At 41.4% G+C, this 25,103-nt stretch overlaps 1 protein-coding gene across 4 annotated transcripts in view; it reads left to right on the top strand.

The window, feature by feature from the left end:
- The window catches only part of slc38a9 (solute carrier family 38 member 9), a 61,881-nt gene extending 39,889 nt beyond the window's left edge, over positions 1–21,992 (top strand). For all 4 annotated transcript variants that reach the window (XM_067985988.1, XM_067985996.1, XM_067986005.1 and 1 more), the window contains exons 11-15: positions 184–290; positions 8,643–8,756; positions 16,432–16,580; positions 17,601–17,690; positions 19,781–21,992. In XM_067985988.1, the coding sequence (XP_067842089.1) occupies positions 184–290; positions 8,643–8,756; positions 16,432–16,580; positions 17,601–17,690; positions 19,781–19,946 (626 nt within the window). In that variant the 3' untranslated portion in view covers positions 19,947–21,992. The remainder of the gene's footprint in view (positions 1–183; positions 291–8,642; positions 8,757–16,431; positions 16,581–17,600; positions 17,691–19,780) is intronic.
- The last annotated feature ends 3,111 nt before the right edge of the window (positions 21,993–25,103 follow it).

The following is a 25,103-nucleotide window of genomic DNA, read 5'->3' as shown; positions in this document are numbered from 1 at the left end:
ACTTTGTACAGTTTAATTTTGAGGAGCAATCATCTTGCAAGTTTCTTTTTAAAATGTGATCCTGAAGTGGTTTATGCACAAAGCAGAACAATTGTGTTCAAAGTAAATTAAGTGAGCTTAAGAAAACTCATTGGATGCTCGTTACGTGGCTGGTAAAGTTCTGTTTTTGTATTTCTTTTCCAGAGTTTAGATTATCTTTCCCACATCTTACAGGAGTTCTTGCACTTGCTTTCTTCATTCATAACTGTGTCATCACCCTGTTGAAGAACAATCAATACCAAGAAAATAATGTAAGTTATAACCCCAGGAAGATCTTCCAGAATTCCCTAGATTCTAGAATGGTCCCTGTGGATTGGAAGGTAGCAAATGTAACCCCTCTATTCATGAAAGGAGGGAGAGAGAAAACAGGGAACTATAGGCCAGTTAGCCTGATATCAGTGGTAGGGAAAATGCTAGAATCTATTATTAAAGACGTAGTAACAGGGCAGTTAGAAAATCATCATATGATTAGGCAGAGTCAACACTTTCATGAAAGGAAAATTGTGTCTGACAAATCTATTAGAATTTTTTGAGGATGTCACTAGCAGGGTAGATAAAGGGGAACCAGTGGATGTAGTATGTTTGGATTTTCAAAAGGTACTCGATAAGGTGCCACACGAGGTTGTTACACAAGATTAGGGCTTGGGATTGGGGGTAAAATATTAGCATGGATTGAGGATTGGTTAATGGACAGAAAACAGAGTAGGAATAAACTAGTCTTTTTGGGGTTGGCAGGTTGTAACTAGTGGGGTGCTGCAATGATTGGTGCTTGGGCCTCAGCTGTTTACAATATATATCAATGACTTAGATAAGTGGACCAAGTGTAATGTATCCAAGTTTGCTGACGATACAAAGCTAGGTGGGAAAGTAAGTTGTGAGAAGGATGCAAAGTGGCTGCAAAGGGATATAGACTGGTTAAGTGAGTGGATGAGAAGATGGCAGATGGAATATAATGTAGGGAAATGAGACATTATCCACTTTGGTAGGAAGAATAGAAAAGCAGAATTTTTTTAAAAGGTGAGAGACTAAGAAATGAAGGTATTCAGAGGGATTTGGGTGTCCTTGTACATGAATCACAGAAAGTTAACATGCAGGTAAAGCAAGCAATTAGGAAGGCAAATAGTATGTTAGCCTTTTATTACAAGGTGGTTGCAGTAGAAGAGTAAGGAGGTCTTGCTGCAATTATATAGGGCTCTGGTGAGACCACACCTGGAGTACTGTGTACAGTTTTGGTCTCCTTACCCAAGGAAGAATATACTTGTCCTAGAGGCGGTCCAACAAAGGTTCACTAGATTGATTCCTGGGATCAGAGGCTTGTCCTATGAGGAGAGATTGAGTAAAATGGGCCTATAGTCTCTGGAGTTTAGAAGAATGAGAGGTGATCTCATTGAAACATATAAAATTCTGATAGGGCTTGACAGGGTAGATGCTGAAAGGCTGTTTCCCCTGGCTGGAGAATCTCTAACCAGGGGACATAGTCTCAGGATAAAGGGTCGACCATTTAGGACAGAGATGAAATATTTCTTTACTCAGAGGGTTGTGAATCTTTGGAATTCTCTATCCCAGACGACTGTAGATGCTCAGTTGTTGAGTATATTCAAGACTGAGATCGATAGATTTTTGGACAGGGCAGGAAAGTGGACTTGAAGTAGAAGATCATCCATGTTCTTATTGAATGGCGGAGCAGGCTCGAGGGGCCGTGTGGCCTACTTCTGCTTCTATTTCTCATATTGTTGTGTAGCAGATCAGCTGATGAACCTCATCATTCCTGATATAATAGTATTTAATTTGAAGATCCACCCCATATTTTGGTAGGAACTGGATGTTTTTACCACTGCCCTCTGAGTGGGCTGAGAAGTCTGACCATCCCCCCTCTTCTCCTCCCACCCACCCACCCACCCACCCACCCACCCACACACCCACCCACACACCCAAACATTGTAGTCAGAAGTGCCAAGAAGACCTCCTAACCCCCCCCCCCCCCAACCACACCCAAGAGGAGTCTTGGCAACATGTCATTTTTCTGACCATGCTGCTGTCACTTTGGCAGCTTTTACTTTGATATTGAAGAGTCTTTCTGGTAACCAGTATTAAGGATTCCAGAAATTTACTTTGGGATTGCTGCCAAGTGCAAGAGACCTGTAGATTAGGAACTAGAGCCAGCAGTACAAATGTAACCCTAAGGCTTTACAGGGTTGTCACTGGTCTCTTGCAAAGTATATTTATAATGGTGCAATGTTGCAGGATTGCCTTCAGGTGGCAGGTTTTTACCATCTTGTATTTTTTCATAATTTGGTTCCAATGGAACTAAAGCTAATAGTCTGCAGGATGCAGTGCTCCTGTGTTCTGATTGCACTTCTCCAGTTAACTATTTTGTTCATGTATACATAGAATTGTATATTCATGAGTTGTCACTCAAACTAAAAGATTTGATTTGGTATGCTGTAATCTTAATTTCGGGTGGGTACTTATTTCTCCCTGGTTTTTTTTTCCATTTTGCTTCTGTAAGTCTCCATCCTTCTTGTCAATCACCATGTACTTCATATTGCTCCTTCTCTGCTCCTCTTTTCTTTCCCCAACCCCCCCCCCACCCCCCACAGTCCTTCACCTGTGGTACTGTCTTCCAGTTCTCTCAAACACCGGGGGGGGGGGGGGGTGATTTTAACCCCCAAGAACGGATGGATTGGGGGAGGGTGGGCAGTAAAAATGAGCTCACTGGCATGATTGGAAACCCTCCACCCCCACAGATCTTCTCCAAGGCTCGCCTGATGTTGTCCATGGTTTCCCCCCCACCCCCTCCTCCAATTTCTTCCACGGCCCTCAATCAATCAATCAATCAATCTCTCCCTCCCTCCCTCCCTCTTTTCCCCCACCCCCCCCCCCCCATCCGATTCACGACTCCTTTTACTTCCAGTAGGCAGCCAGCCTGTCCATCTGGCTGCCTGGTGTGGGAAGCCTGGATGCACAAATATTTACCTTCAATTGAGTTGCAATCACAGATTGCGATGCACTCATTTGGTTTCTGGTATTCTAAAGATAACCTATGTGTGGAGGTGGAAGATGTGGGTATGATTCTTAATGAATACTTTACGTCTGTCCTCACAAAAGAGGGGGACGATGCTGCGATTTGTAGTGGAGGAGGAGGAGGAACGTGAAATAGTGGATGGGATAAACATAATGAGAGAGGAAGTATTAAAGGGTATAACATCTTTGAAAGTAGATAAATCACCAGGCCCGGATGAAATGTATCACCGGCTGTTAAAAGAAGTAAGGGAGGAAATAGCAGAGGCTCTGACCATCATTTTCCAATCCTCACTGGATACAGATGTGGTGCCGGAGGATTGCAGGACTGCTAACATTGTACCGTAGTTTAAAAAGGGAGAAAAAGATAGACCAAGTAATTATAGGCCAGTTAGTCTAACCTCGGTGGTGGGCAAATTATTGGAATCAATTCTGAGGGTCAACGTAAATTGTCATTTAGAAAGGCACTGGTTAATCAAGGACAGTCAACATTGATTTGTTGAGGGAAGGTCATGTCTGACTAACTTGATTGAATTTTTTGAGGCAGTAACGAGGAGGGTTGATGAGGATGATGCGTTTGATGTAGTGTACGTGGATTTTAGCAAGGCTTTTGACAAGGTTCCACATGGCAGACTGGTCAAAAAAAGTAAAAGCCCATGGGAGCCAAGGTAAAGTGGCTAGTTGGATCCAAAATTGACTCAATGGCAGGAAGCAAAGGGTAATAGTTGACGTGTGTTTTTGCGACTGGTAGGCTGTTTCCAGTGGGGTTCCACAAGTCTCAATACTAGGTCCCTTGCTTTTTGTGGTATATATTAATGATTTGGACTTGAATGTGGGAGGCTTGATCAGGAAGTTTGCAGATGATACAAAAATTGGCCGTGTGGTTAGTAGTGAGGTGGAAAGCTGTAGACTGCAGGAAGATATCAATGGACTGGTCAGGTGGGCAGAAAAGTGGCAAATGGCATTCAATCCAGAGAAGTATGAGGTAATGCATTTGGGGAGGGCAAACGAGGCAAGGGAATACACAATAAATGGGGAGAGGGGTGTAGAGGAACAGAGGGACCTTGGCGTGCAAGTCCACAGACCCCTAAAGGTAGCTGGACAGGTAGATAAGGTGGTTAAAAGGACATACGGGATACATTCCTTTATTAGCTGAGGCATAGAATATAATAGTAGGGAGGTTATGCTGGAACTGTGTAAAACATTGGTTCGGCCACAGCTTGAGTACTGCATACAGTTCTGGTCAGCACATTATAGGAAAGATGTGATTGCACTGGAGAGTGTACAGAGGAGATTTACGAGGATTTTAGCTATGAGAAAAGATTGGATAGGCTAGGGTGGTTTCCTTTGGAATAAAGGAGGCTGAGGGGAGATTTAATTGAGGTATATAAAATTATGACTGGACTAGATAGAGTGGATAGGGAGGACTTATTTCCCTTAGCAAAGGGGTCAGTGACCAGGGGGCATAGATTTTAAAGTAATTTGTTGAAGGATTAAAGGGGAGATGAGGAGAATTTTTTTCACCCAGAGGGTGGTGGAGATCTGGATCTCACTTCCTGAGAGAATAGTAGAGGCAAAAACCTTCAACTCATTTAAAAAGTACTTGGATGTGCACCTGAAGTGCCGTAACCTACAGGGCTATGGACCAAGTGCTGGAAAGTGGGATTAAGTGCGAAAGCTCTTTTTTGGCTGGCATGGACACGATGGGCCAAATGGCCACCTTCTGTGCTGTAACTTTCTACGACTCTAGGTTCCCCACGTAAATATCTGAGGATGTGCTGTGTTCCTGACTTGGAGCTAAAATCATGCCCAAGGTGTCTCCCTCCCCCTTGCTCAGTACTGCCATGCTGCAGCATATTACTCCCAGGCCAAAGTTCCCTCTTAATTTTTTTCGGTCATGTGTGGAATGAATTTGGGTTTGTGCACCAATTATAAAGGCTGTGTGCACCACTTTTTTAAAAAAAATATATATAATCACAACTTTAAGTAGAACATCTTTTTAGAAAACATTATTCAGGGTAAATAACAAACAGAACAAATGTACAAAATAATAGATAGTTGTAACAATTTAATGTTACATTATAAATTTTTCAGCTAATATATGAAATGGGTTTCTTAAGTTGCTCTAGGATTGAGCAGAGCAGTCTCGTTATATTTTATTCAAAATTTTCTGATGGGAACTATTCCAATCAGCTTTTTGTTGAATCAGCTTAATGATGGCACACAATTTATTTCTGTTTGAATCAATCAGAATATTTAAATTGTCAGAAATACAAAACAGCCGCCAAATCAGTCAGTGAGAATTTGGGGATAGGGAACAGTTTAATTAAAGCTCTCGTCCCTTCCCCCCCCCCCCCCCCAGCCATTGAATCCTCAGGGTTTAACAAATTGTTGCATTCCAATTGTACATCTTGCAGGTCTCATTGGTTTTGGCTGCCTCTATGTATGGGTCCCTCATCTCTGGGCGGAGGTGCCTGGTCACGGGGCGATTGGGCGGAGGTGCTCGCTGACTGCATTTCCTAGTAATGCGGTAAATAATGCTGGGGCTGGAGCCACGGGATAGTCATCAAATCTTACAGCACAGGAGGAGGCCATTTGGCCCACCGTGCCTGTGCTACTCTTTGAACAAGCTATCCAATTAGTCCCAGTCCCCCGTTCTTCCCGCATAGCCCTGGAATTTTTTCCACTGCAAGTATTTATCCAGTTCCCTTTTGAAAGCTGTTATTGAATCTGCTTCCACCACCCTTTCAGGCAGTGTATTCCAGATCATCATCATATGCTACGTAAAGTGTTTTCCTCATGTTGCCTCCGTTTCTTTTGCCAATCACCTTAATTCTGTGTCCTCTGGTTACCGACCCTCCTGTCACTGGAAACAGTTTCTCCTTATAAAAAGAGGGTTGTAGGGCTGGAGGAGGTGACAGCCATAGACATGGTTTGGAGGGATTTGATGAAAGGATGAGAATTTTAAAGGCAGAAGCCACCAAAATGGACAGCTGTTTCCCCCAGTACAGAATGTGACTCAAGACCCTCTAAATTTCACAAATCAATGCATAATGAGGGGGAAATCAATCTCTGAACCTTTAACTAACAGCACATAGAAAGAGGGAAATGAATGACCTTCAAACACCTGGTCCACTTGGCACTAAAGTGTCTGAAACTCATAATAGGAACTCTAGGAAAACAAGAAAACCGTTTAACATTTCAGTATTTTGACAAAAGAAATCTGAATTTTAGCTTTTAAAAGATAAATAATTTAACAGGGGTTCACACGAACTCACCTGACTCACTGACTCGGGTTCCACCCCTCAAGCACTGTGATTGGTGCAGAACACACCGCTCCCTTGGCCCTCCAGCCTGAGCTCTCTGCCCCGGGAACCAACAGGAAATCAATCACCACTCGCCAACATTACACTGCCAGATGAAGTTGAGGAGCTCAGGAAGAAAAAAAGAGACCTTGAATCCACCGCCTCCTGGGGCTGGAGCCACAGCTTCAACACTTGGACACTCCCCAGCACCAGAGGCAGAGCTGGAGAAGGGCCTGGGGTCCGGGCACTGGTCAGTGTGGGCGAGGGGTCTGGGGACTTGTCAGTGTGAGAGAGGGGCCGAGAACACTGGTTTGGTGCGCGGACGGAATGTTTAAGTGCATGGCCCACAACAGACTGCTGCGCAGCTGCGCATGCGTGCAGCTTGGAGGGAACGGTGTTCCAGACGCACTTCTGCTCCTGTCAGATCCCATCACTCCCTCCCAATTGCTCTGACTCCAGAACATCCTACACTATCACTCCTCACTACTACTACGTGCAGTGCCTGCTACCTGGAACATTTTCCTTACCATTGTCTCTGCATCCTGGGCTCTTAGGTTTTTTTTAAGTAAAAGATTCAAGATATAATCAGTGCTGCTGATTTACAATTTTGATGCAAATCTGGACATAATCATAGAATTTGTTCCTAAAAATACCACAAACATACCCACGATACTATGAATAAGTAAAATTGCAGTTTATTACACATGTTTTATCACTGTAAATCAGTAGTTCAAATAAATATATTGTGCATTACATGGTGGTTTTAAAAAAAAATAAATTTCCTTCAACTCACCTGAGGAAAACCGTGGGGGATTTGGATACCAATCATATAGAACCTTATTAGGATATGTTTCCCAGTTTAAGGAGAAATAACAGCAGTGCTGCAATTTGAGAAATCTACATAAAACAACATAGCTATGCCAAACATCCACTTTCCAAAACTAAGAATGTAAACATCTGTACTGCTCTTATCCAAATTGAGTCCATTCCAAATGTTATATTTGAGATGTTTCCAAACCTTTTTGTGAAATTACTTGCTATCTGCTGTCTTAACATTGTATCATGAAAGGATAAATAAAATTACCATTTAAATCCCATAACACAACTGACTGTGGTAGTGTTGGTAAGGCAGTATAGCAAGAAGAAAGTATCGGGTCAGATGAGAATGGCACAGCCAAAGGCTCGCCATCGTTCTTTCGTGGCAGTCAGAACTTTTGCAAAGGCTGCAAGTCTAACCTATCGGTGTTGGAAAAAAATAGAACATCTACTTGTGCTTTTGCCCTGCTAAAGCTGGCTAAAGATCAAAAAATTATTTGCGATCAATCCGGCTAGAACATTCGGATGAAGAGAACACCTTTCAGGGTGGTGTCTTTCTTAACATATATCTACCTAAAAAATTAGATTTTATGAACCATTTTGTTACCCAGAGGTGGAAAATCAAAAGTTATTGATGCGCTAGAAGGAAATTACTTTGATTTAAATAGAACCAACAACAAAAAAAGTCACTAAGGAGGCACTGAAGTGGTATGGGTTGACATGCTTTCTACTATAAAAGTAAAAACCTACTTTTTCACTTGTGCCTAGCCAACTGGTTCAGGGTCATGTTTATGTTGTGCCAATCTATGCATGGGTGCACTATACCACAAATTTATTGTGCCATCTTAAGGTAGCAATGCATTCTTATCCAATGATCTTCCTAGCACCAGACACATTGTGCTAAAGTCTTACTGTACTGATGGAATGCATTCTGTTTGAGTTCAGTTATAAGAAGTATGGAATTTTATTTTGGTTATACGGGATTTAATACATTACGGGTCTACTTATTGCAACAGACTGTGGACTGTATATGTTCTAAAAATCAGATAATATGCAGCCATTAATATCATAAAGCACCTTTGTTGGAGTGTCCAGTGAATAGTACTACAAAGATGCCAAGTCAGCCCACTTGGAACTGGCGTTCTAGTCCTACAGAGAAATTTGTAGAAACCCGAGACTTAATGTTAATATTCTCTGAAAATATTTTCTTCTAAAATGATGGACAGAAGCCTTTCCTTATGGTGATCTTTAAACAAAGATGTAGTCAAAGGATTTGTAGAGGTGATCAAGCAGAGGTTCTATGAAGTCACAATAACAAAAAAAAACAAGTGGAACACAAATAGTGTGCTTTTAATTAACCTAAGAAATTAGTTACCTTGGATGAAAATATAGTCTTAAAATGAAATCTTTCTTGGCATATGTCTCTATATATAGACTGATTTTTATATTTTTCCTCTTCAGGTTAGGGATCTCTCCATTGCCTATCTGCTCGTGGGAATAACCTACCTGTATGTTGCAGTGATGACATTTGCTGCATTTCCCTCCCCAGAATTATCCAAAGATTGTATTGAGCCGGTATGTAACTTTGAACTGCCTTTGTTGAATTTGTGCATGTTTTTTTCTACTATGTATGGAGGGGAGGAACAAAGGGAGACCGAATCTGGAAATACAGCCTGATTTTAAAGCTGCAGTGTCTTATGATATATTCATCGTAAGTGGGATTGAAGTTTACAGTGCACACAGCTGATTAAATTTCTGTGAACTTTCACTGTCCTCCTGAAAGAACATGGAAAAAAGGCCACCCCTCTAGTAGATAATCTCTGCCATGACACCAAAATCTTTGGCTGTTGGTAGATAATTCCAAGCATTGCGCTTGGAATTTGTTTTAAATTTTCTGTTTCAATCCTTTCCATCCCTGTCCCCTCTCTACTTTCTTGGTTTGATTTGAAACCATAATTGGGTTATGTTATTTGTAACATTTTCATATTTTCTACACTTCTCTTTTCCGCACCCCCACCCCCACCAAATTGTTGCTGACTTTCTAGACTGTAAAGTCTAAAGGCCCCCTCCCCCTCTAGCCTCAAACCCACATCTTTCTCTAGATTCTCTCCAAGCTCAACTCATCCAGGAGACCTACTTCTTGCACCCTCAACCCCAGTCCCACTAAATTACTGATTAAATCTACTTCCCTTCCTGGCCCCCTTGTTAGCTGACATTGTAAATGGTTCCCTCCCTTTTGAAAATTGCCATTATCACTACACTCCCTCAAAAGCCCCCCACACTCTGTTCCTCTGTCTGTGCTAACTAGTGCCTCATCTCCAACCTCCTCCTCTGCAAGGTCCTTGAATGAGTTCTCGCCTCCCAGGGCCATGCTCATCTCCCACAATTCCTTATATGAATCCCTCCAATCCAGCTTCCACAACTCCCACAGTACTGGAACAGTCCTAGCCAAAGTTGCTCTTAGCATTCTCTGTGACTGTGACCAAGATTCATTACCCCTGTTTGTCGTCCTCAATGTCTCTGCAGTCTTCAACACAATCAACAATGATGGCCGGCGCGGACACGATGGGCCGAAGGGCCTCTATCCGTGCTGTATAACTCTATGACTCTAACTCTCTATGACTCTAACTACATAATCCCCCTCCAATGCTCTACTCCACTATCTAGCTTGGCGGGACTAACCTCTATGTTCCCTCTTGCCTATCTGATCATAGCGAAAGCCTCTCAACAACAACCTACTTTTATGTAGCTCCTTGAATGTGGAAATATGTCCCAAGGTGCTTCAGAGGTGGGGGTGGGGGGATGTTGATGAGAAGGAGGAGGGAGGGAATGAATGCCGAGCTGAAGGAGGACGGGGAGGTGAAGAGGCCAAGTGATTAAGGAAAAGAATTTCAGAGAATGGGGCCCAGGTGGTTGAAGGGGTGGCCACTAATGGTTGGGCATAGGAGGGAGAGAATGCACAAGCGAAGTGTGTCCAGCAGGGGGGAGCGGGTGGGCGTTGTAGCACTGGAGAAGATTAGAGTTATGGAAGGAGTGAGGCCACGAACAGATTTAAACACAAGAATGAGTATTTTAAATGTAAGGAGCTGGGGGACTGGGAGTTGATATGTCGGTGAGAATAGGGATGATGGACGAACAGAACCTAGTGCAGGGGTTTTGGATGAGCCAAAATTTAGAGCATGGTAGGCTGGCCAGAAAACCATTAGAATAGTTGGCTCTGGAGGTGACAAAAGCCTAGATGAGGGTTTCAGCAGTGGATGGGCTCTAGTAGGGTCAGAGGTGGGCGATATTATAGAAGTGGAAATAGGCTGGCTTGATGATGGAGAGGGTATGCTGAGATTAAGAACAGTCTGGTTCGGCCTAAGATGATGGCTAGGATATGGAAGTAGTGCCGGGGGCGGAAGGTGAAGGTGTTTAGTTGGAGGAAATTGTGACTCATCCACTTCTGTGCTGTCAGTCTACTTGTTCGACATGCAGTCTTGGTAGAGTGGTAGAGAGATGCTGGGGAGGTTGAACTGAGTGTCATTGGCGTACATGTGAAAGCTGACCATATGCCTGTAGATGATGTTGCCAAGGGGAGGGCGGGCATGTAGAGATGGGGGCCTAGAATGCATCTATTAGGAGGCTTCCGTAGGAATAGGAAGAGAAGCTATTGATAGAGATGTTCAGATTACAATCGTAAGAATGGAACCAAGCAAGTGTAGTCTTGTTGAATTGTGCTTTGAAGGAGGATGTGGTTGACAATGTCAAAGGCTGCAGAGAGAATGAGGGTGGATAACACGTGCTCGGTCAGAGAATGTTCATGACTGTGGTTAGGCCAGTTCCAGTGCTGTGGGAGGGGTGGAATCCTGATTGGAGGGATTCAAAATGAAGTTGTAAGTGAGATGGGCACGGACCAGGGACGCAACAACATGTTCACTGACTTTGGAGAAGAAAGGGAGGTTGGAGATGGGGTGGTAGTTTGGTAAAGCATGGGTTCTTGAGGAGGTAATAATGGTGGTTTTGAAAATGAAAGAAAATAAGGAACTTGCATTTTTATAGTGTCTTTCACATCAAGACATCCCAAAGTGTAGTCACTGTTGTCGGCAAATGCGGCAGCCAATTTGTGCACAAGAAGATCCCATAAATCAACAGCCAATCTGTTTTAGTGGTGTTTAGAAATAAATGTCGACCAGAGCACCAGGAGACCTCCCCTCCTCAAATAGTGCCATTGGATCTTTTGCACCCGCCTGAGAAAGCAGACGGGACCTTAGTTTGACATCTCACTCGAAAAACAGCACCTCTGACAATCCAGCACTCCGAGTGTCAGCCTGGATTATATTCTCAATTCCCGAGTGGGATTTGAATCCATAACCTTCTGACTCAGATGAGAGTGCTGCCTGTGTTTATTGCGAATGAGGTCAAGGGAGCAGGAAGTGGGTATGGATGAGATGGGAGAGATATGAGAAAGAAGGGCCTGGGAGAGGTTTGGCTTGGGCAAGCGGAAGGAGGTTGAAGGGGGAGCAGCAGGAATAGCTGACTGGATAGTCTCTCTCTTGATAACAAAGAAGTCCATGAGCTTCTTGCAATTATTAGAGGTGAGTAGAGGGGGCAGGGGAGTAGGATTTAAGGAGGCAGTTGGTGGTGGAGAAAAGAAGCTGTGGTGAAGCTATCTTTGCCATCCAGCATGATTCTAGAATAGTGGGTGTTTTTGGAGCTTGATGTAGTCCAGCCTGATCTGGTGATTGATGGCTAAGCCAGATATGCTCCAGCCTGCACCCCTTGGACTTGAGGAAGTGAAGATGTGAGGTGGACCAGGGAGAACAACCGGAAATGCAGATTGAAGGTTTTGCTGGGGACAAGGACATCAAGGATGAGAGGTGAAGGAGTAGTTGAGCAAATTACAGCTGCAGAGGTATTGTGCCAAATGTAGGGTCAAAGACTAGGCAGTTGGGAGTTTGAAAGTGCAATTCTAAGTGACTTGGAGATTTTTTTTTTCTGGGGGCAGATGCAGAAGGAAATTGAAAGGAGTAGGAAATTCAGAAAATTTCCCCTTAAGTGGCTGTAATCTCTCCCTGTACATAATGTTCCTTCCCAACAGAAGATTATCAGATGTGTCTTTGAATGTGATCACTTGCAGCTGATGTTTAAACTAGGATGGGAATGACTGTTAGCACTCCTAGTGAAAAGTCATAAATGTGTTAAATCTATTGGAAATGTATTTAAAAAGCTGTTTCTGCCAATATTAGATATGCTGTTTGTGTTATGTTGTAACATGCTTACATATGACTTTAGATTGCTTGCCCTTTATTTTCTCTCTTCTCCTGAAGGTGATTTCTCCCTTTAGTACCCCATGCAAGTGACCACTTTTTTTTTGTGGAAACCTTGATGGTCATTGTCAGTGGGCTCTCTGGCCAAGGGGGTGGTGCATTTCCGTGTCTTCACTTAATATCCTCACACGTGCACTTGTAGCACAAGTTGCTGCCTAGTGATCAAGAGCAGGAACTGTGGCTTTTTTTGTTTTTGCTCCCAACCCCCAATCCAAGGAGCTATGTTGATTGACTGTCTGCGACTGGCCAACTCCGCATCAAGTTACATCGCATCTGCAGGACAGAAACAGGCCATTTGGCCCAACTAGTTTATGCCACTGTTTATGCTCCACACTTCATCTAACCTTATCAGCATACCTATTCCTTTCTCCCTCGTGCTTATCAACGTCCCCTTAAATGCATCTATGCTATTTGCCTCAACTATTCCTTGAGGTATCGTGTTCCACATTCTAACCACTCTCTGGGGAAAGAAGTTTCTCCTGAATTCCCTATTGGATTTACTATTTTATATTGATGACCTCTAGTTTTGGACTCCTTCTTCCACACACACACACACACACACACACACACACACACACAAAAGTGGAAACATTTTCTCTGCATCTACCCCCCTATCAAATCCACAACTTTCTGACTTGAACAACAGTGAGCCAAGCTTGGAACCACAAATCCACACAAGTGTGTATAAGTGAGAGATAATGAATCGAGAACCATAAGGACAGGAAGTAGTCTTATTTACAGTCACAGATAAACTCGTTTGAATGGAGCTACCCATGAGGACGTGCTTCCAAAAATATAATAGGGAGACTGTTGCTTCTATTAAGGATGAAGATTGGTATGATTAAACTTTGACCTTTTTTGGGGCGGAAGGGCAAGATAGGGGGTGAAGTTTTCCTCACTGCTGAAGGTGAGTGGAATGCCTCAGCATGGCATAAATAACTTGCTGTTTTCAATGAAAACCCACTAATCAGCATCTTGTCCTGATAGCTGCTGGCTGTCATTTGTCATGATATTGTTGGTTTCTTTGCAATGATCTAAGAAAAGGGACCAAATTGCCTGATATTTATACAAGGTTGCCATAATGTCTTCTGGTGTTTAAACATCCTTAAAGAGGCTTTGTCCGTACTCCTTTTTTATAGGGAGGTCCAGGGCTTTACATTCCATCTAAACACATCTTTGGACAGTTGCCCAAAAATAGTGGAGGAACTTGTTTTTTATTCTAAGATGCAATTTGCTGTAAAATGCAAGATGCAAATCTCTACTCAGGCAGTGAACCAGTGTTTCAAACCTTTTGGAATTCCTGTCTTCCATCGCCCACAATGGGTTGATTTTGTACCCTTACCTTGGAAAAGGGTGTAACTTTACACCTGTAAACATGTCAATTAGCTGAGGCGCAAGAAAATCCAGTTTAAAATGTTCAGGGCTACAAGACACATTGGCACCAATTTTTATTTGTTCATGGGATGTGGGCGTTGCTGGCGAGGCCAGCATTTTTGCCCATCCCTAATTGCCCTTGAGAAGGTGGTTTCAATAAGATCACCTCTCATTCTTCTGAACTCCAATGTATACAGGCCCAACTTAAAATCACTTCTCCAATCATTCCTCATAAGATAACCCCCTCATCCCAGGAATCAGTCAAGTGAACCTTCTCTGAACCGCCTCCAAAGCAATTATGTCCTTCCTTTAAATAAGGAGACCAAAACTGCACACAGTATTCTAGATGTTGTCTCACCAATGCCCTGTACAACTGTAGCAAAACATCTCTACTTTTATATTCCATTTGCCTTCCTAATCACTTGCTGTACCTGCATACTAACTTTTTTGTGATTCATGTACTAGGACACCCAGATCCCTCTGTACCTCAGAGTTCTGCAATCTCTATTCATTTAAATAATATACTGCTTTTCTATTCCTCCTGCCAAAGTGGACAAGTTCACATTTTCCCACATTATACTCCATCTGCCAAATTTTTGCCCACTTACTTAACCTATCTATATCCTTTTGCATACTACTTATGTCCTCTTCACAACTTGCTTTCCTACCTATTGTGCCATCAGCAAATTTAGCAACCATACATTTGGTCCCTTCATCCAAGTCATTGATATAGATTGTAAATAGTTGAGGCCCAAGCACTGATCCCTGTGGCACTCCTCTCGTTACATCTTGCCAACCTGAAAATGACCCATTTATGCCTACTCTCTGTTTCCTGTTAGCTAACTAATCTTTATCCATGCTAATATGTTACCCCCTACACCATGAGCTCTTATTTTGTGTTGTAGCCTTTGATGCGGCACCTTGTCAAAAGCCTTCTGGAAATCCAAGTACACCACATCCACAGGATCCCCTTTATCCACGTTGCTTGTTACTTCCTCAAAGAACTCTAATAAATTAGTCAAACACGATTTCCCTTTCACAAAGCCGTGTTGACTCTGCCTGATTGCATTGAGATTTTCTAAATGCCCTGCTATAACCTCCTTAATAATAGATTCTAGTATTTTCCTTATGACAGATGTTAAGCCAACTGGCCTGTAGTTTCCTGCTTTCTGTCTCCCTCCTTTCTTGAATAGAGGAGTTACATTCACTATTTTCCAATCTGATGAGACCCTTCCAGAATCTAGGGCATTTTGGAAAATTAATACCTATGCATCTACTATCTCTGCAGCCACTTCTTTTAAGACCCTAGGATGAAGTCTGTCAGGACCTGGGGACTTGTCAGCTTTTAGTTCTAATATTTTTTCAGAACCCTTTCCCCAGTGATTGTAACCTCATCTGCCTATTGAAAGTGGGACCCCATTTCCTTCCTGCGGGTGTCCCGTTCGCCTGCTCAAACAGCAGGTTACGATCATGACACGGGAAGGCAGCAGGATCAGAGGGGATAATTGACTGGCCTCATTTTAACTGCCCGCCCCTGGGCCCAGTTTCTGCCAGGCAAATAACTTTCTACGCTCTTAAACATTTTCCTGGTCTGTAGTGGGCAGATTGGTAATTATTTCCATTTGTGTTTTCTTTTAAACGCAGTGTGCTATAGGAATTAACTTTTTGGCACAGCCGATTTGGATTTAATTTCAGCTTGTGCAGAATATAGAAAGTGACAAAGTTAATTGCATCTTGGCACATGCACTGTCAAATGAGGACTCTGCACCTGAAGTGCAGAATGGAAAATGGGCTGATTCTTTTTTTTAAAAAAAGTACTTAACTGAAACAAAACTAATTCCAGATTTTTCTAAGTTTTGGCAAAATATATGGTCATTTATCATGTTTAACAATTGAAACCACCTACTAATTTGCTATAATTTATCTTTAGGTTTAATACTTTGGCCTCAATTTCCCCCCTCCCCCCCCCCCCCCCACCATCCCCGGTTGGCTGGATAGGGTGAAAATATCAGGATTGGGTCACACAACCCCATTCCCGCCTCTTGAAATTTTAAAGTGCAAGAATCATGCCATGGACGAGGCTCCCGCAAAAGGCAGGTGGGGCCTAATTAACATATCAAAGTCTCAGCTTGATGACCTTATCGGGGCCACGACTTAAATTTAATCGTGAGTGAGGGGGAGGCTCCACCTGTGGAATTCACATCAGCCAGTCCAAGGTGGGAGCTACCTGCTCCCCCAAGGTAAGTGGCTCTTTCGCACTCCTTGTGGGCCAGGGAGGAGCAGGAGTGCTCCTCCCAGGCCTCTCAAGAAAGCCTTCTGTCACCCCCTCTTTCCCCCCCCCCCATTCCCCCAGCCCCTCTGATCGCCGCCCGAAGCTCCCTTCCCAGTGCCAGAACCCGCCCCCAAGGGTTCCTGGCTGTGGCAACCTGCCACTGATGTTCCCTCCTGCCCGCCAGCCAGGCTGTCCGTTCAGCCTTGCCAGGTTCTTCAGCGGATTTTGGCCTCCCCATCTCCCTGTTAATAGCACTGCCTTTATTTCTGTAACAATTTGTTAATCTCTTTTCCAGAACTTTCTGGACAACCTGCCAAGCAGTGATATCATGGCCTTCATTTCCAGAGTCTTCCTGCTGTTTCAGATGACAACTGTTTATCCATTGCTGGGCTACCTGATTCGAGCACAGCTACTCAGCCAGTTCTTTGGAAAAGTGTATCCCAGGTGTGACTTGAATCAGTGTTTTTTTTATTTAACTATTTAACTATTTCACCAGCCAGTTTATACTGTGCAGAAATTTTCCACGTTGTGTGTGGTAAGACTATTTCTGAAAGTTGCCTGTCACCAGACTAGATAATAGCCAGGACGTTTGTTCTAGTACTACATCGCAGACTTCAATCTGGGAGGGGCATTGGAAAATTAATTGCTGCCATGTTTGCTGTTGTGCACGAATGGGGTCACAGTTGATTTTTAAGTTCAGTACCACAACAATGTAGCACTCTCCATCTCCAATCCTACCCCAGTAATGTGGCTAAACTATGCTTAATTGACTCCTGACCTGAGGACATGGTTGCAGGAGAGAAAGTATTAAGAAAGAGGGAGGGGGAGGGGGAGGGGGAGGGGGAGCCAAAATTATAGTAATTTGGAAATTAGGAAGTTTTGGATGAAGGCAGGAAAAGAGGCAGGAATGAAATTAAAAATGACTCTTCACAGCCGAGGGAGGGAAAATGAAAAGGTACCACTAATGGCTACCAGAACTGGCCACTTATTTTTTTAAATAAAATGCATGGATTTCCGCAACCTCTGTCAAAATGTGCTCTGACCCAAAAGGGGGTGAGGTGTGCATTTTGTCATAGCTGGTATCAGTACAACTCCATGATTATCTCAATGTGAATAGTCCTGCCAGGTTTTAACTACAGCCTGATATCCTTCTCCATGTTGTCTTCATCAGTTGGGAGAGTGAAGTCTGAGTGTCTGACATTTCCCACGGTCATCGTGAGGTAGCCGCACAGTGGGCCACCAGGAGGTGCAGTTCAGTGCAGTGGGATGGATCTTTGTTCTGCTAGATTCCCAGCTGCCCTGAAATGGAATACCCTGCACCCAACTGCTCCACCTGACCCAGCTTAAACTGACAGCTATCCAGTGAAACTCAACTAACCAGCACTGTACCACCACCAATGCCTTTTCAGTTATATTTTTTGTGTCTAGTTTCCAGTTATTTTATTAAATTGTTTCTTTTCACAGCTTTGCGCACGTGTTCATCCTAAACATTGTGGTTGTGTGTAGTGGAGTCCTTGTGGCAAGGTTTTATCCCAATATAGGCGGCATCATAAGGTATTTGTGGACCTGTTTTTAGTGTTTACATTTAGATTTTATTATATCAAAAGCAGTTCAATTGGGCTGTTGAAATTTTAAAGTGACATAGAGTACTATTTCAAGTGGTGATTTAAATATTGCTATTACTACATGCCTTAAAGCTTTGGAAATATTTTTCATATTTCCACACCGTGTCCCAATCATTTAGCTGTGGTACTGCGGCTTTTCTAGTGGGCCCTATGCCACCACAACTAAATTCCAATCCTCCAGGCTCCTGGCAGCTACAAGAAGTGGAAGCATCCCAGCTACAAGTATAACTCGTTTCAACGATGAGTCACAGAGCTAATACGGTTGTTTATTAATAAAGTTAGACCATGACTCGGTATGAAAAAATTCATTGGCCACTGTATGGAAATGAATTGTTTAATCGCTTCAATACTTCAAGCTGAATATTGTTTTATTACTTTATTCCTGTCTTAAAATCACCTTTTATGAAATTGAAAATCTAAGTTTCACTTTTGTACAGAATTGCATTAAGCCCTGAATTCATACTATTTCTGACTCCTCATTGAATCAGATGTTATGTGAATTAACCCTTGATTCCTATTTGGGAGATTTCAGAATGGTGTTCAGTTTCCTGGGGGTGGGAAAGAGACTGAGAGGAAAGATGCAAGCCACGTTGACATATTGGGCCGGATTTTGCTGTGAGCGGTGAACGAATGGTGCCAGCTGTTAGTTAGGCTTGCACTTACCCATAGACTTTCTATGAACTTTTGCATAGCAAGCTCCTGTAATTTAGAGATTCAGAAAGCACAATGCCCTCTACAGGGCATCTGGGACCTGTGTGAACAGGGCAAGCAGCTGTGTATCCCCTTAACCAATCAGATTGAAGCATTGTTAATAACAGCACAGTCAGAGCCAGGAAGTGTAAGTTAGAATAGTGAATTCAATTTCAAATCAGGTACAGAAAGCGAAATAGAGACTGAAAGAAAGATTGGATTAAGAGACAAAGAAAAAATTTTTAACAAAAAAGTATTACTTTTTTTTAAATATCCAACAATATCTAAAATCTGAAGGCATGAAACTCCACGCTTGTAAAAGTTAATTTTCAGTGCCAGAGAGGTTGTTTGGCAGTAATTAAGACTTACCACCGTTAAAAGGGAACTTAGACTCAAGATGACTATCGGGTAAGTAGAGGTCTAGGCAGTTACAGAGGAACGTCACACTGTTCAATATGAATGGGGAGCCAGACGGCAAGATGCTGTTTTCACGCAGCTTTTGGAGGAGTATCGCATCTCGGACAGCAATTTCCGGATTTCCGCGTTTAACTGCACATGTGCAGTTGTCGGAAGTTACTGTCCAATTTGCATATGAATAACGTGAGCGCTGTTAGCCTCACCATTATTTTTACAGCACAATCTGGCCCAATGATTATTAAGGTGCTTTTATGCTCTGAGTCTTCATTTAAAATTCAAATTTTCTGATTCCATAAACACAATCCTGTGGTTCTGTACAGAACAATAGACAGATATAATAAATATTTTGATAGGTGTCTACAACTAAGCAGAACATTCATGTGATCTGTTTTGTAGAAATATATTTGTATCTGATGATTTGCCTTTTCCCAACCCTAACCCAGCTTTCTTGGTACCTACTGAAAAATATAATATGACCATTTTCTTATTTTAAAGCTCATTAAATTGATAAATGCTAACTTCCTGATTCTAAAATGCAAGCAGGCAAGCCATGATTTATGTTGCACTACCATTTTAATTTGTGATTTTGACACATGTTTGTTCTAATATCTAAAAGTACTTGAGCCAATGGAATACTAAATAGTGTTCAGCTTCACAGCTGAATAATTACCCAGTTTCAAATTCCAGGACTACCTGAAACTTGGAAACTGGTTACAATTGAGGTTGGCCATCCATCCTTCTGGAGAGGGAGTGATTGTCCTTCCTCTACCCCTAATCAGGTGCATCATTTTACTTTGGGAAGGTGGCTGTGGTGGAGATTTCTACAACCTGTAGCATTGCTGCCTCCTGGTGGAGTGCAGAAATCTGAGGAGATTATATTTTTGTGAATCATTGTGTTTTTCTTTAATGCAGGTATTCAGGAGCAACATGCAGCCTTGCCTTTGTATTTGTTTACCCATCTCTTATTCACATGATATCACTCCACCGCAGAGGACAGCTGAGTTGGCCATCTGCGGTCTTCCATAGTTTTCTCCTAGTGCTTGGTGTGGGTAATCTGATTGCACAGTTCTTGATATGAGACCAGCCAAAAGAAATCCCAAATTTTAAGATAACTCATTAACTGAATTGCATACTGTTCTTAGAAGAACTGTAAAGTTTGTGTACTGTTCTCATATATGCTGACACTTACTGCCTTAAGTGGGATGATTAATTGTTAATCACTACTTGCACCCAGATGCTTGTGACATTTCTCCTATTTTTATAAACCATTCAAAAAAGTCCACTGTCACAATGATTGGCATGGGAGTAGAGATCAAATGTTGTTGCTCTTTCGTTGGATTTGCATCATAAAACCATGGTCAGTAAATTGCTTATAGGGTGCTTTTCATCCTGTGGATGGAAGTTGGGGTTCTATTGAATACATTTATTAAACCAAATAATACACAAGATGCAAAGTTACAGGCACATTATGTCAAGACTGTTTTTGAATGGCTATCTAATGGGATACCATTTCTGAGCATATATATTTTTTAAAAGCCAGATTGCTTTTGCTTCCACAAGCCATCACATTTGGGAGACGACATGTGGCAGACAGGGGAGAAGTTTCTGCAGTGTTCCTTTGAATCAGCTACCTTTTGTCTCTACATGTGGCTGTTCACTGCATAGTAAAGAGTAGAAATACTGTTTATGATGTATTTGGCTCAAATGGTTTGTGGAGACTTGGTGTATTGGTTTAAATTAGTCTTGTATGCAAATGCACAAGAATAAGAGGGTGCCAGCAACAACTGCCTCTAATGTGTGGATATCCAAACCATGGTACAAGTCACTTTGATAGGCTGTCCTCAAAATTATAATTTTGGCGGTCTGGATTAGTGTTGGAGGAACCCTTCACGTGCTCAATTTTATAGCACTAGATTTTTCCCACTTATTTGGCTGAAAGTGTTGGTATGACTAATATTTAGAAACTGATGGTTATTTTTAACTTCAGTAGGTCTAGAACATGGTATCTATTTGCTTACATGATGCCTATATGTAAATGTAAAATACATTTTCAAATGTTATACTGTGACTGAATTGTTTCAGTAATTTGAACAATCCAACTAACTTGAACACTGTGTACTAATCTACATCTTGACATTATGAAGTTGATGTCTTCTAAAGAAGCTGTCTTAATTGCAATGCCATTCAAAGGAGAAAAAGTCCAAAACATTGAGTCACAAGCTTTGGAACAAACTGTGCATGCTAGATGTTGAGCTTATTGATGAGTTTGCACTTTAGCTGATTATGCTAGTTGCTGGCACCACTACATAAAGCTGAATTCCTTGTGCTGCAGTTTTGTGCACTTTTATTGATAAAATTTTCAATTTGACGGACTGATTAGACTGAAGGTACAGCAATAGAAAATACAAAGGAAGCAGTAATTCCCATTGTGGGTTGTGTTAATGATGCACGTGTATGTTTTTTTAAATAGTACTCATATATTGTGATGCAGCACCATCAAATGCTGGGACACATTGTTGATATTTCCTCCACTCCACTGAACTCCTGATCTTGGCTGCACCACTATGGAGAAGTGATAAGTTGTTGCTGGGTTCTTCCCCATGGGGAGTAGTACCATGGCAATGCTCTTGCAGCTCTTGATGACAGGCCTAAGAGCAGCTCAACTACACTGATGTGTGACTAGGGAAACTAGGAGGGACACAATTATAGGTCAAATATCCAAAAGTTCTGTTACAGTTTCATCACCTATTGCTTTTCTTGAATGGGATAAGGTGCTGTTAATAAATTGTTACAACTGAGTTGAACCAATGGACAGGTTCAAGTTTGGATAAATTTTACTGGAAATAATTAATAATGTAATTCAATGGTAAACTGGATATTTTGCATGACATTGTAATGCCCAAAAAATTATTCTGCAGCTGATTAACAGATACCATGTACTTCTGCTACTGTTTTGCACAAGGCTTTTTACCATCTCGTGAATTGTTTTTCTTTTTGTTTTCCTCTGGTGCAGTGCACTGGAGTCTATAGATTGGTTATAAATCTACAATGCTTAATTATGTTAATAAATAAGTTGCTGGTTTAAATGGTACATATTCAGTCAATAAAACTTGGCAGACTTAAACATGTTTTTCAAGGCATATCATGAAATATCTCTGCAATACTTGATTACCTCAAAAAAAAGAGTGGAATGATGAGTAGCTGACTTTCATTTCTGATAAGTATATGCTAAGGAAATCACCCATAAAGTTGAATATAAATGCCATGAAAGACTTCATCTTTAATCCAGGAAGAAACACCTGATATTTATCTATATCCATAAGAACATACTTTATCTTGACAGTCAGTTGTTACAACCTTAAGCCAAGTTTCAAATGATTGTCGAATTGAATTAATAACGGTACCTCAAGGCTGAGGCTTGTATATTTGCTGGCCATTCGTTTCACCAATAACCTAATTATCCTATACTTTTTGTTCTTAAACTATTTTGAACTTGGCAAAAATGTAGACTGATTAGTATATCCCAAAACTGCATAGCAGTAGAGCAAGGGGAACCAGCAATATAGTATTGTGAATGCAGTAGTGTGAGCTGATTTTGTTTCTGGAATACAAGCATAATATTGCATTATGCAGTTTAATATTATGCCATTATATATGGAGCTATTTATACATGTCACTTAAGACTTTAGGAGGCTGTTTTTCCTGATTCTGGTGCACTTGGAAGATTGTGCTTCAATTCTGGGCATGAAGAGCAAGTAGACTTTGAATATAGGTTTTCTCTATGCCCTGACCTGACCTGACTCTGATTATACAATTAAGCAACTGACATATAGGAGACTGTTGCACAGAAGTGGGTGTGAATACTTAACTCAATGATTGGACTGCAGGGTGAATCCTTCAAGCAAGCAGCTGTCCTCTGCTCAGTGATGCTATATGACTGGAAATTTGGGCAGTTGCAAGGCATGGTGAGTTAGTTTATTGTGATTTTGGGATAATAGGACCTGGGTTTGAATCCAGCCTAGATTGATGGGATGAAATTGTTATAAGGGTCCTTTTGAAAACAATTGTTCAGTTTCAATCCCATTAATGAAAACCCATAGGACATAAGCATATTGTGGGTGCTATGAGCCCATTGTGCTGGCCCATAATGCGGCACAATTTAAAATGAAACTGACAATTTTGCCCATCTGTCTGTTTGAGTGGACGTAAAAGATCCCATGGCACCATTCAGAGAAGAGCAGGAAGTTCCCCAATGACCAAGCCAATATTCCTTCCTCAACAACAGCACCAAAAACATAGTAACTGGTCATTCACCTTGTTTGTGGGACCTTAACTGTGTGCAAACCGCTGAAGTGTTGAGCACATAACTGACTGCGTTTCTAAAGTAATTTATTGGTTATGAAATGCTTTGATATGTCCAGAGGATGTAATATGGTACTTTATAATTTTCTCCCCTGCCAAACAAGCTTCAGTCTAGGATGATTGGTGAATTCAGGTGTCTTTCTGTTGCTTAATGAAATTAATAACCGATGTTTGTTCTTAAGCAGTCGTGTTTGGCGTTGAGATTTTGCTTTTGTATTAACCCTATCATTGCTGAGGGTGTAATTCACAAATGGAGTAGTCAGACATTGAAATGCTTTTTTTTATGATTGCTCTCTAATACATCTTTAGAAGATGAGTATTTTACAGCTCCTAACAAAAATATTTTATGGATCTAATTGTACTTATTCATTAACTAAAAGTATTGGAAAAACTGAACAAACTGATGACTCATTTTGAAGTTTGATTTTTGCAACAATGGAAAAATCAGATCAGTACTTTTTAAAATTTAGATGAATATTAAAAATTAACACCCTAATTGTTATATGCACTAGCAATAAATTTTCCTTTAGCCTCCTTTCCATTGCATCTATAAAATGATGTTGAATGGCAGTGATCCAGTGGGTGACATCAAAATAGCACTTTGCAGTGAAGGGCTTAAACATATTGAAGTTTTTCAGCCTAAAAAAGTATTGTGAATATTTCTGGAACAAAAAAAATCTAAATTGCCCTTTGTAAAAGTATTGAAGCAATATTCTTGGGGATTAATTATTAAAATCCGCATTCTCTATAGTTGCTTGAGTAATCGCAGGAGAAAGGTTATCCATATACACTTTAAACACTATTCTGAATGTTTCAACATTACTTTACAGTGGGCTGTAAAACTGAAGGATTAACTGCATTTGCTTGGTTTTTTTACAAGCTTGTTTTCCAACTTCAAAAACAGAAGGGAATTATGGAGGGTAGCTGTGAGTAATAGATGTAATTTATTCCCCGGGTTCAAATTATCACATGCAATATAATCCATGAGAGCAAAGTTTGAGTGATTTTATAGATTATAGCTGAGCTTGGAGATAAAAATTATTGCCTTTATTAATCTTACATCCATAATTTGTTATAACTTGCACTACATTTTCAGAATAAATTCCTGACTTTTTAAAACACTGCTGTGATTTAAATTGAAGACAGATTATTGCAATATTGTTCACAAAATAATTCTGGATGAAGGCAGCCATTCAGACCATCTTAATCCATCTGCCCAGAGATCCTAATCTCTTTCTCCCACCACCACCCCCACACCTACCCATTGTGGTATCCAATTATTTCTAAAATCATTCTAGGATTCATGCCTCCATTACTCTATGAATTTAACAGCTTTACATGTGGGACTTTATCACAAGCCTTTGTTTTGGGAATGTATTTATCCTGCATGCTCACCACTACACCTTTTTAAAGGTGTTTGACTACACTTCAGTAAAATTAAAGTAAAACAACCTCCCCCAATCTATTTGCTTTGGTTGTTCCCTCATTTTACTGACTATTATCCTTTTAAAGTTATTGGGTTCTTTGCTCCTCATTTTGGGTCCTAGATCATGTTAAACTTTATCATGCTATGGTCATTCTCCCTGGTGGCAACCAAGACTTTCATTTTATGTATATTTTGTGGTCCATTATTCTTTTGCTATTGTTGGACCTTGCTGGGTGCAAATTGGTTGCAGTATTTGTCTACCTAACAGTGACTACACTTCAAAATTGGCTATAAAGCACTTTTGGAAATGTGTCTGCTTTTATCCTCTGCCTCTGACCTAATTTAGTAGCCGTGGCATTTATGCACATAGAAACAGAAAATAGGAGCAGGAGTAGGCCATTTGGCCCTACGAGCCTGCTCCGCCATTCAATATGATCATGGCTGATC

The sequence above is a fragment of the Heptranchias perlo genome, chromosome 1 (assembly GCF_035084215.1).
Source record: "Heptranchias perlo isolate sHepPer1 chromosome 1, sHepPer1.hap1, whole genome shotgun sequence".
In the NCBI taxonomy this organism is placed as follows: Eukaryota; Metazoa; Chordata; class Chondrichthyes; order Hexanchiformes; family Hexanchidae; genus Heptranchias; species Heptranchias perlo.
This window is presented reverse-complemented; position numbering and strand designations above follow the sequence as displayed.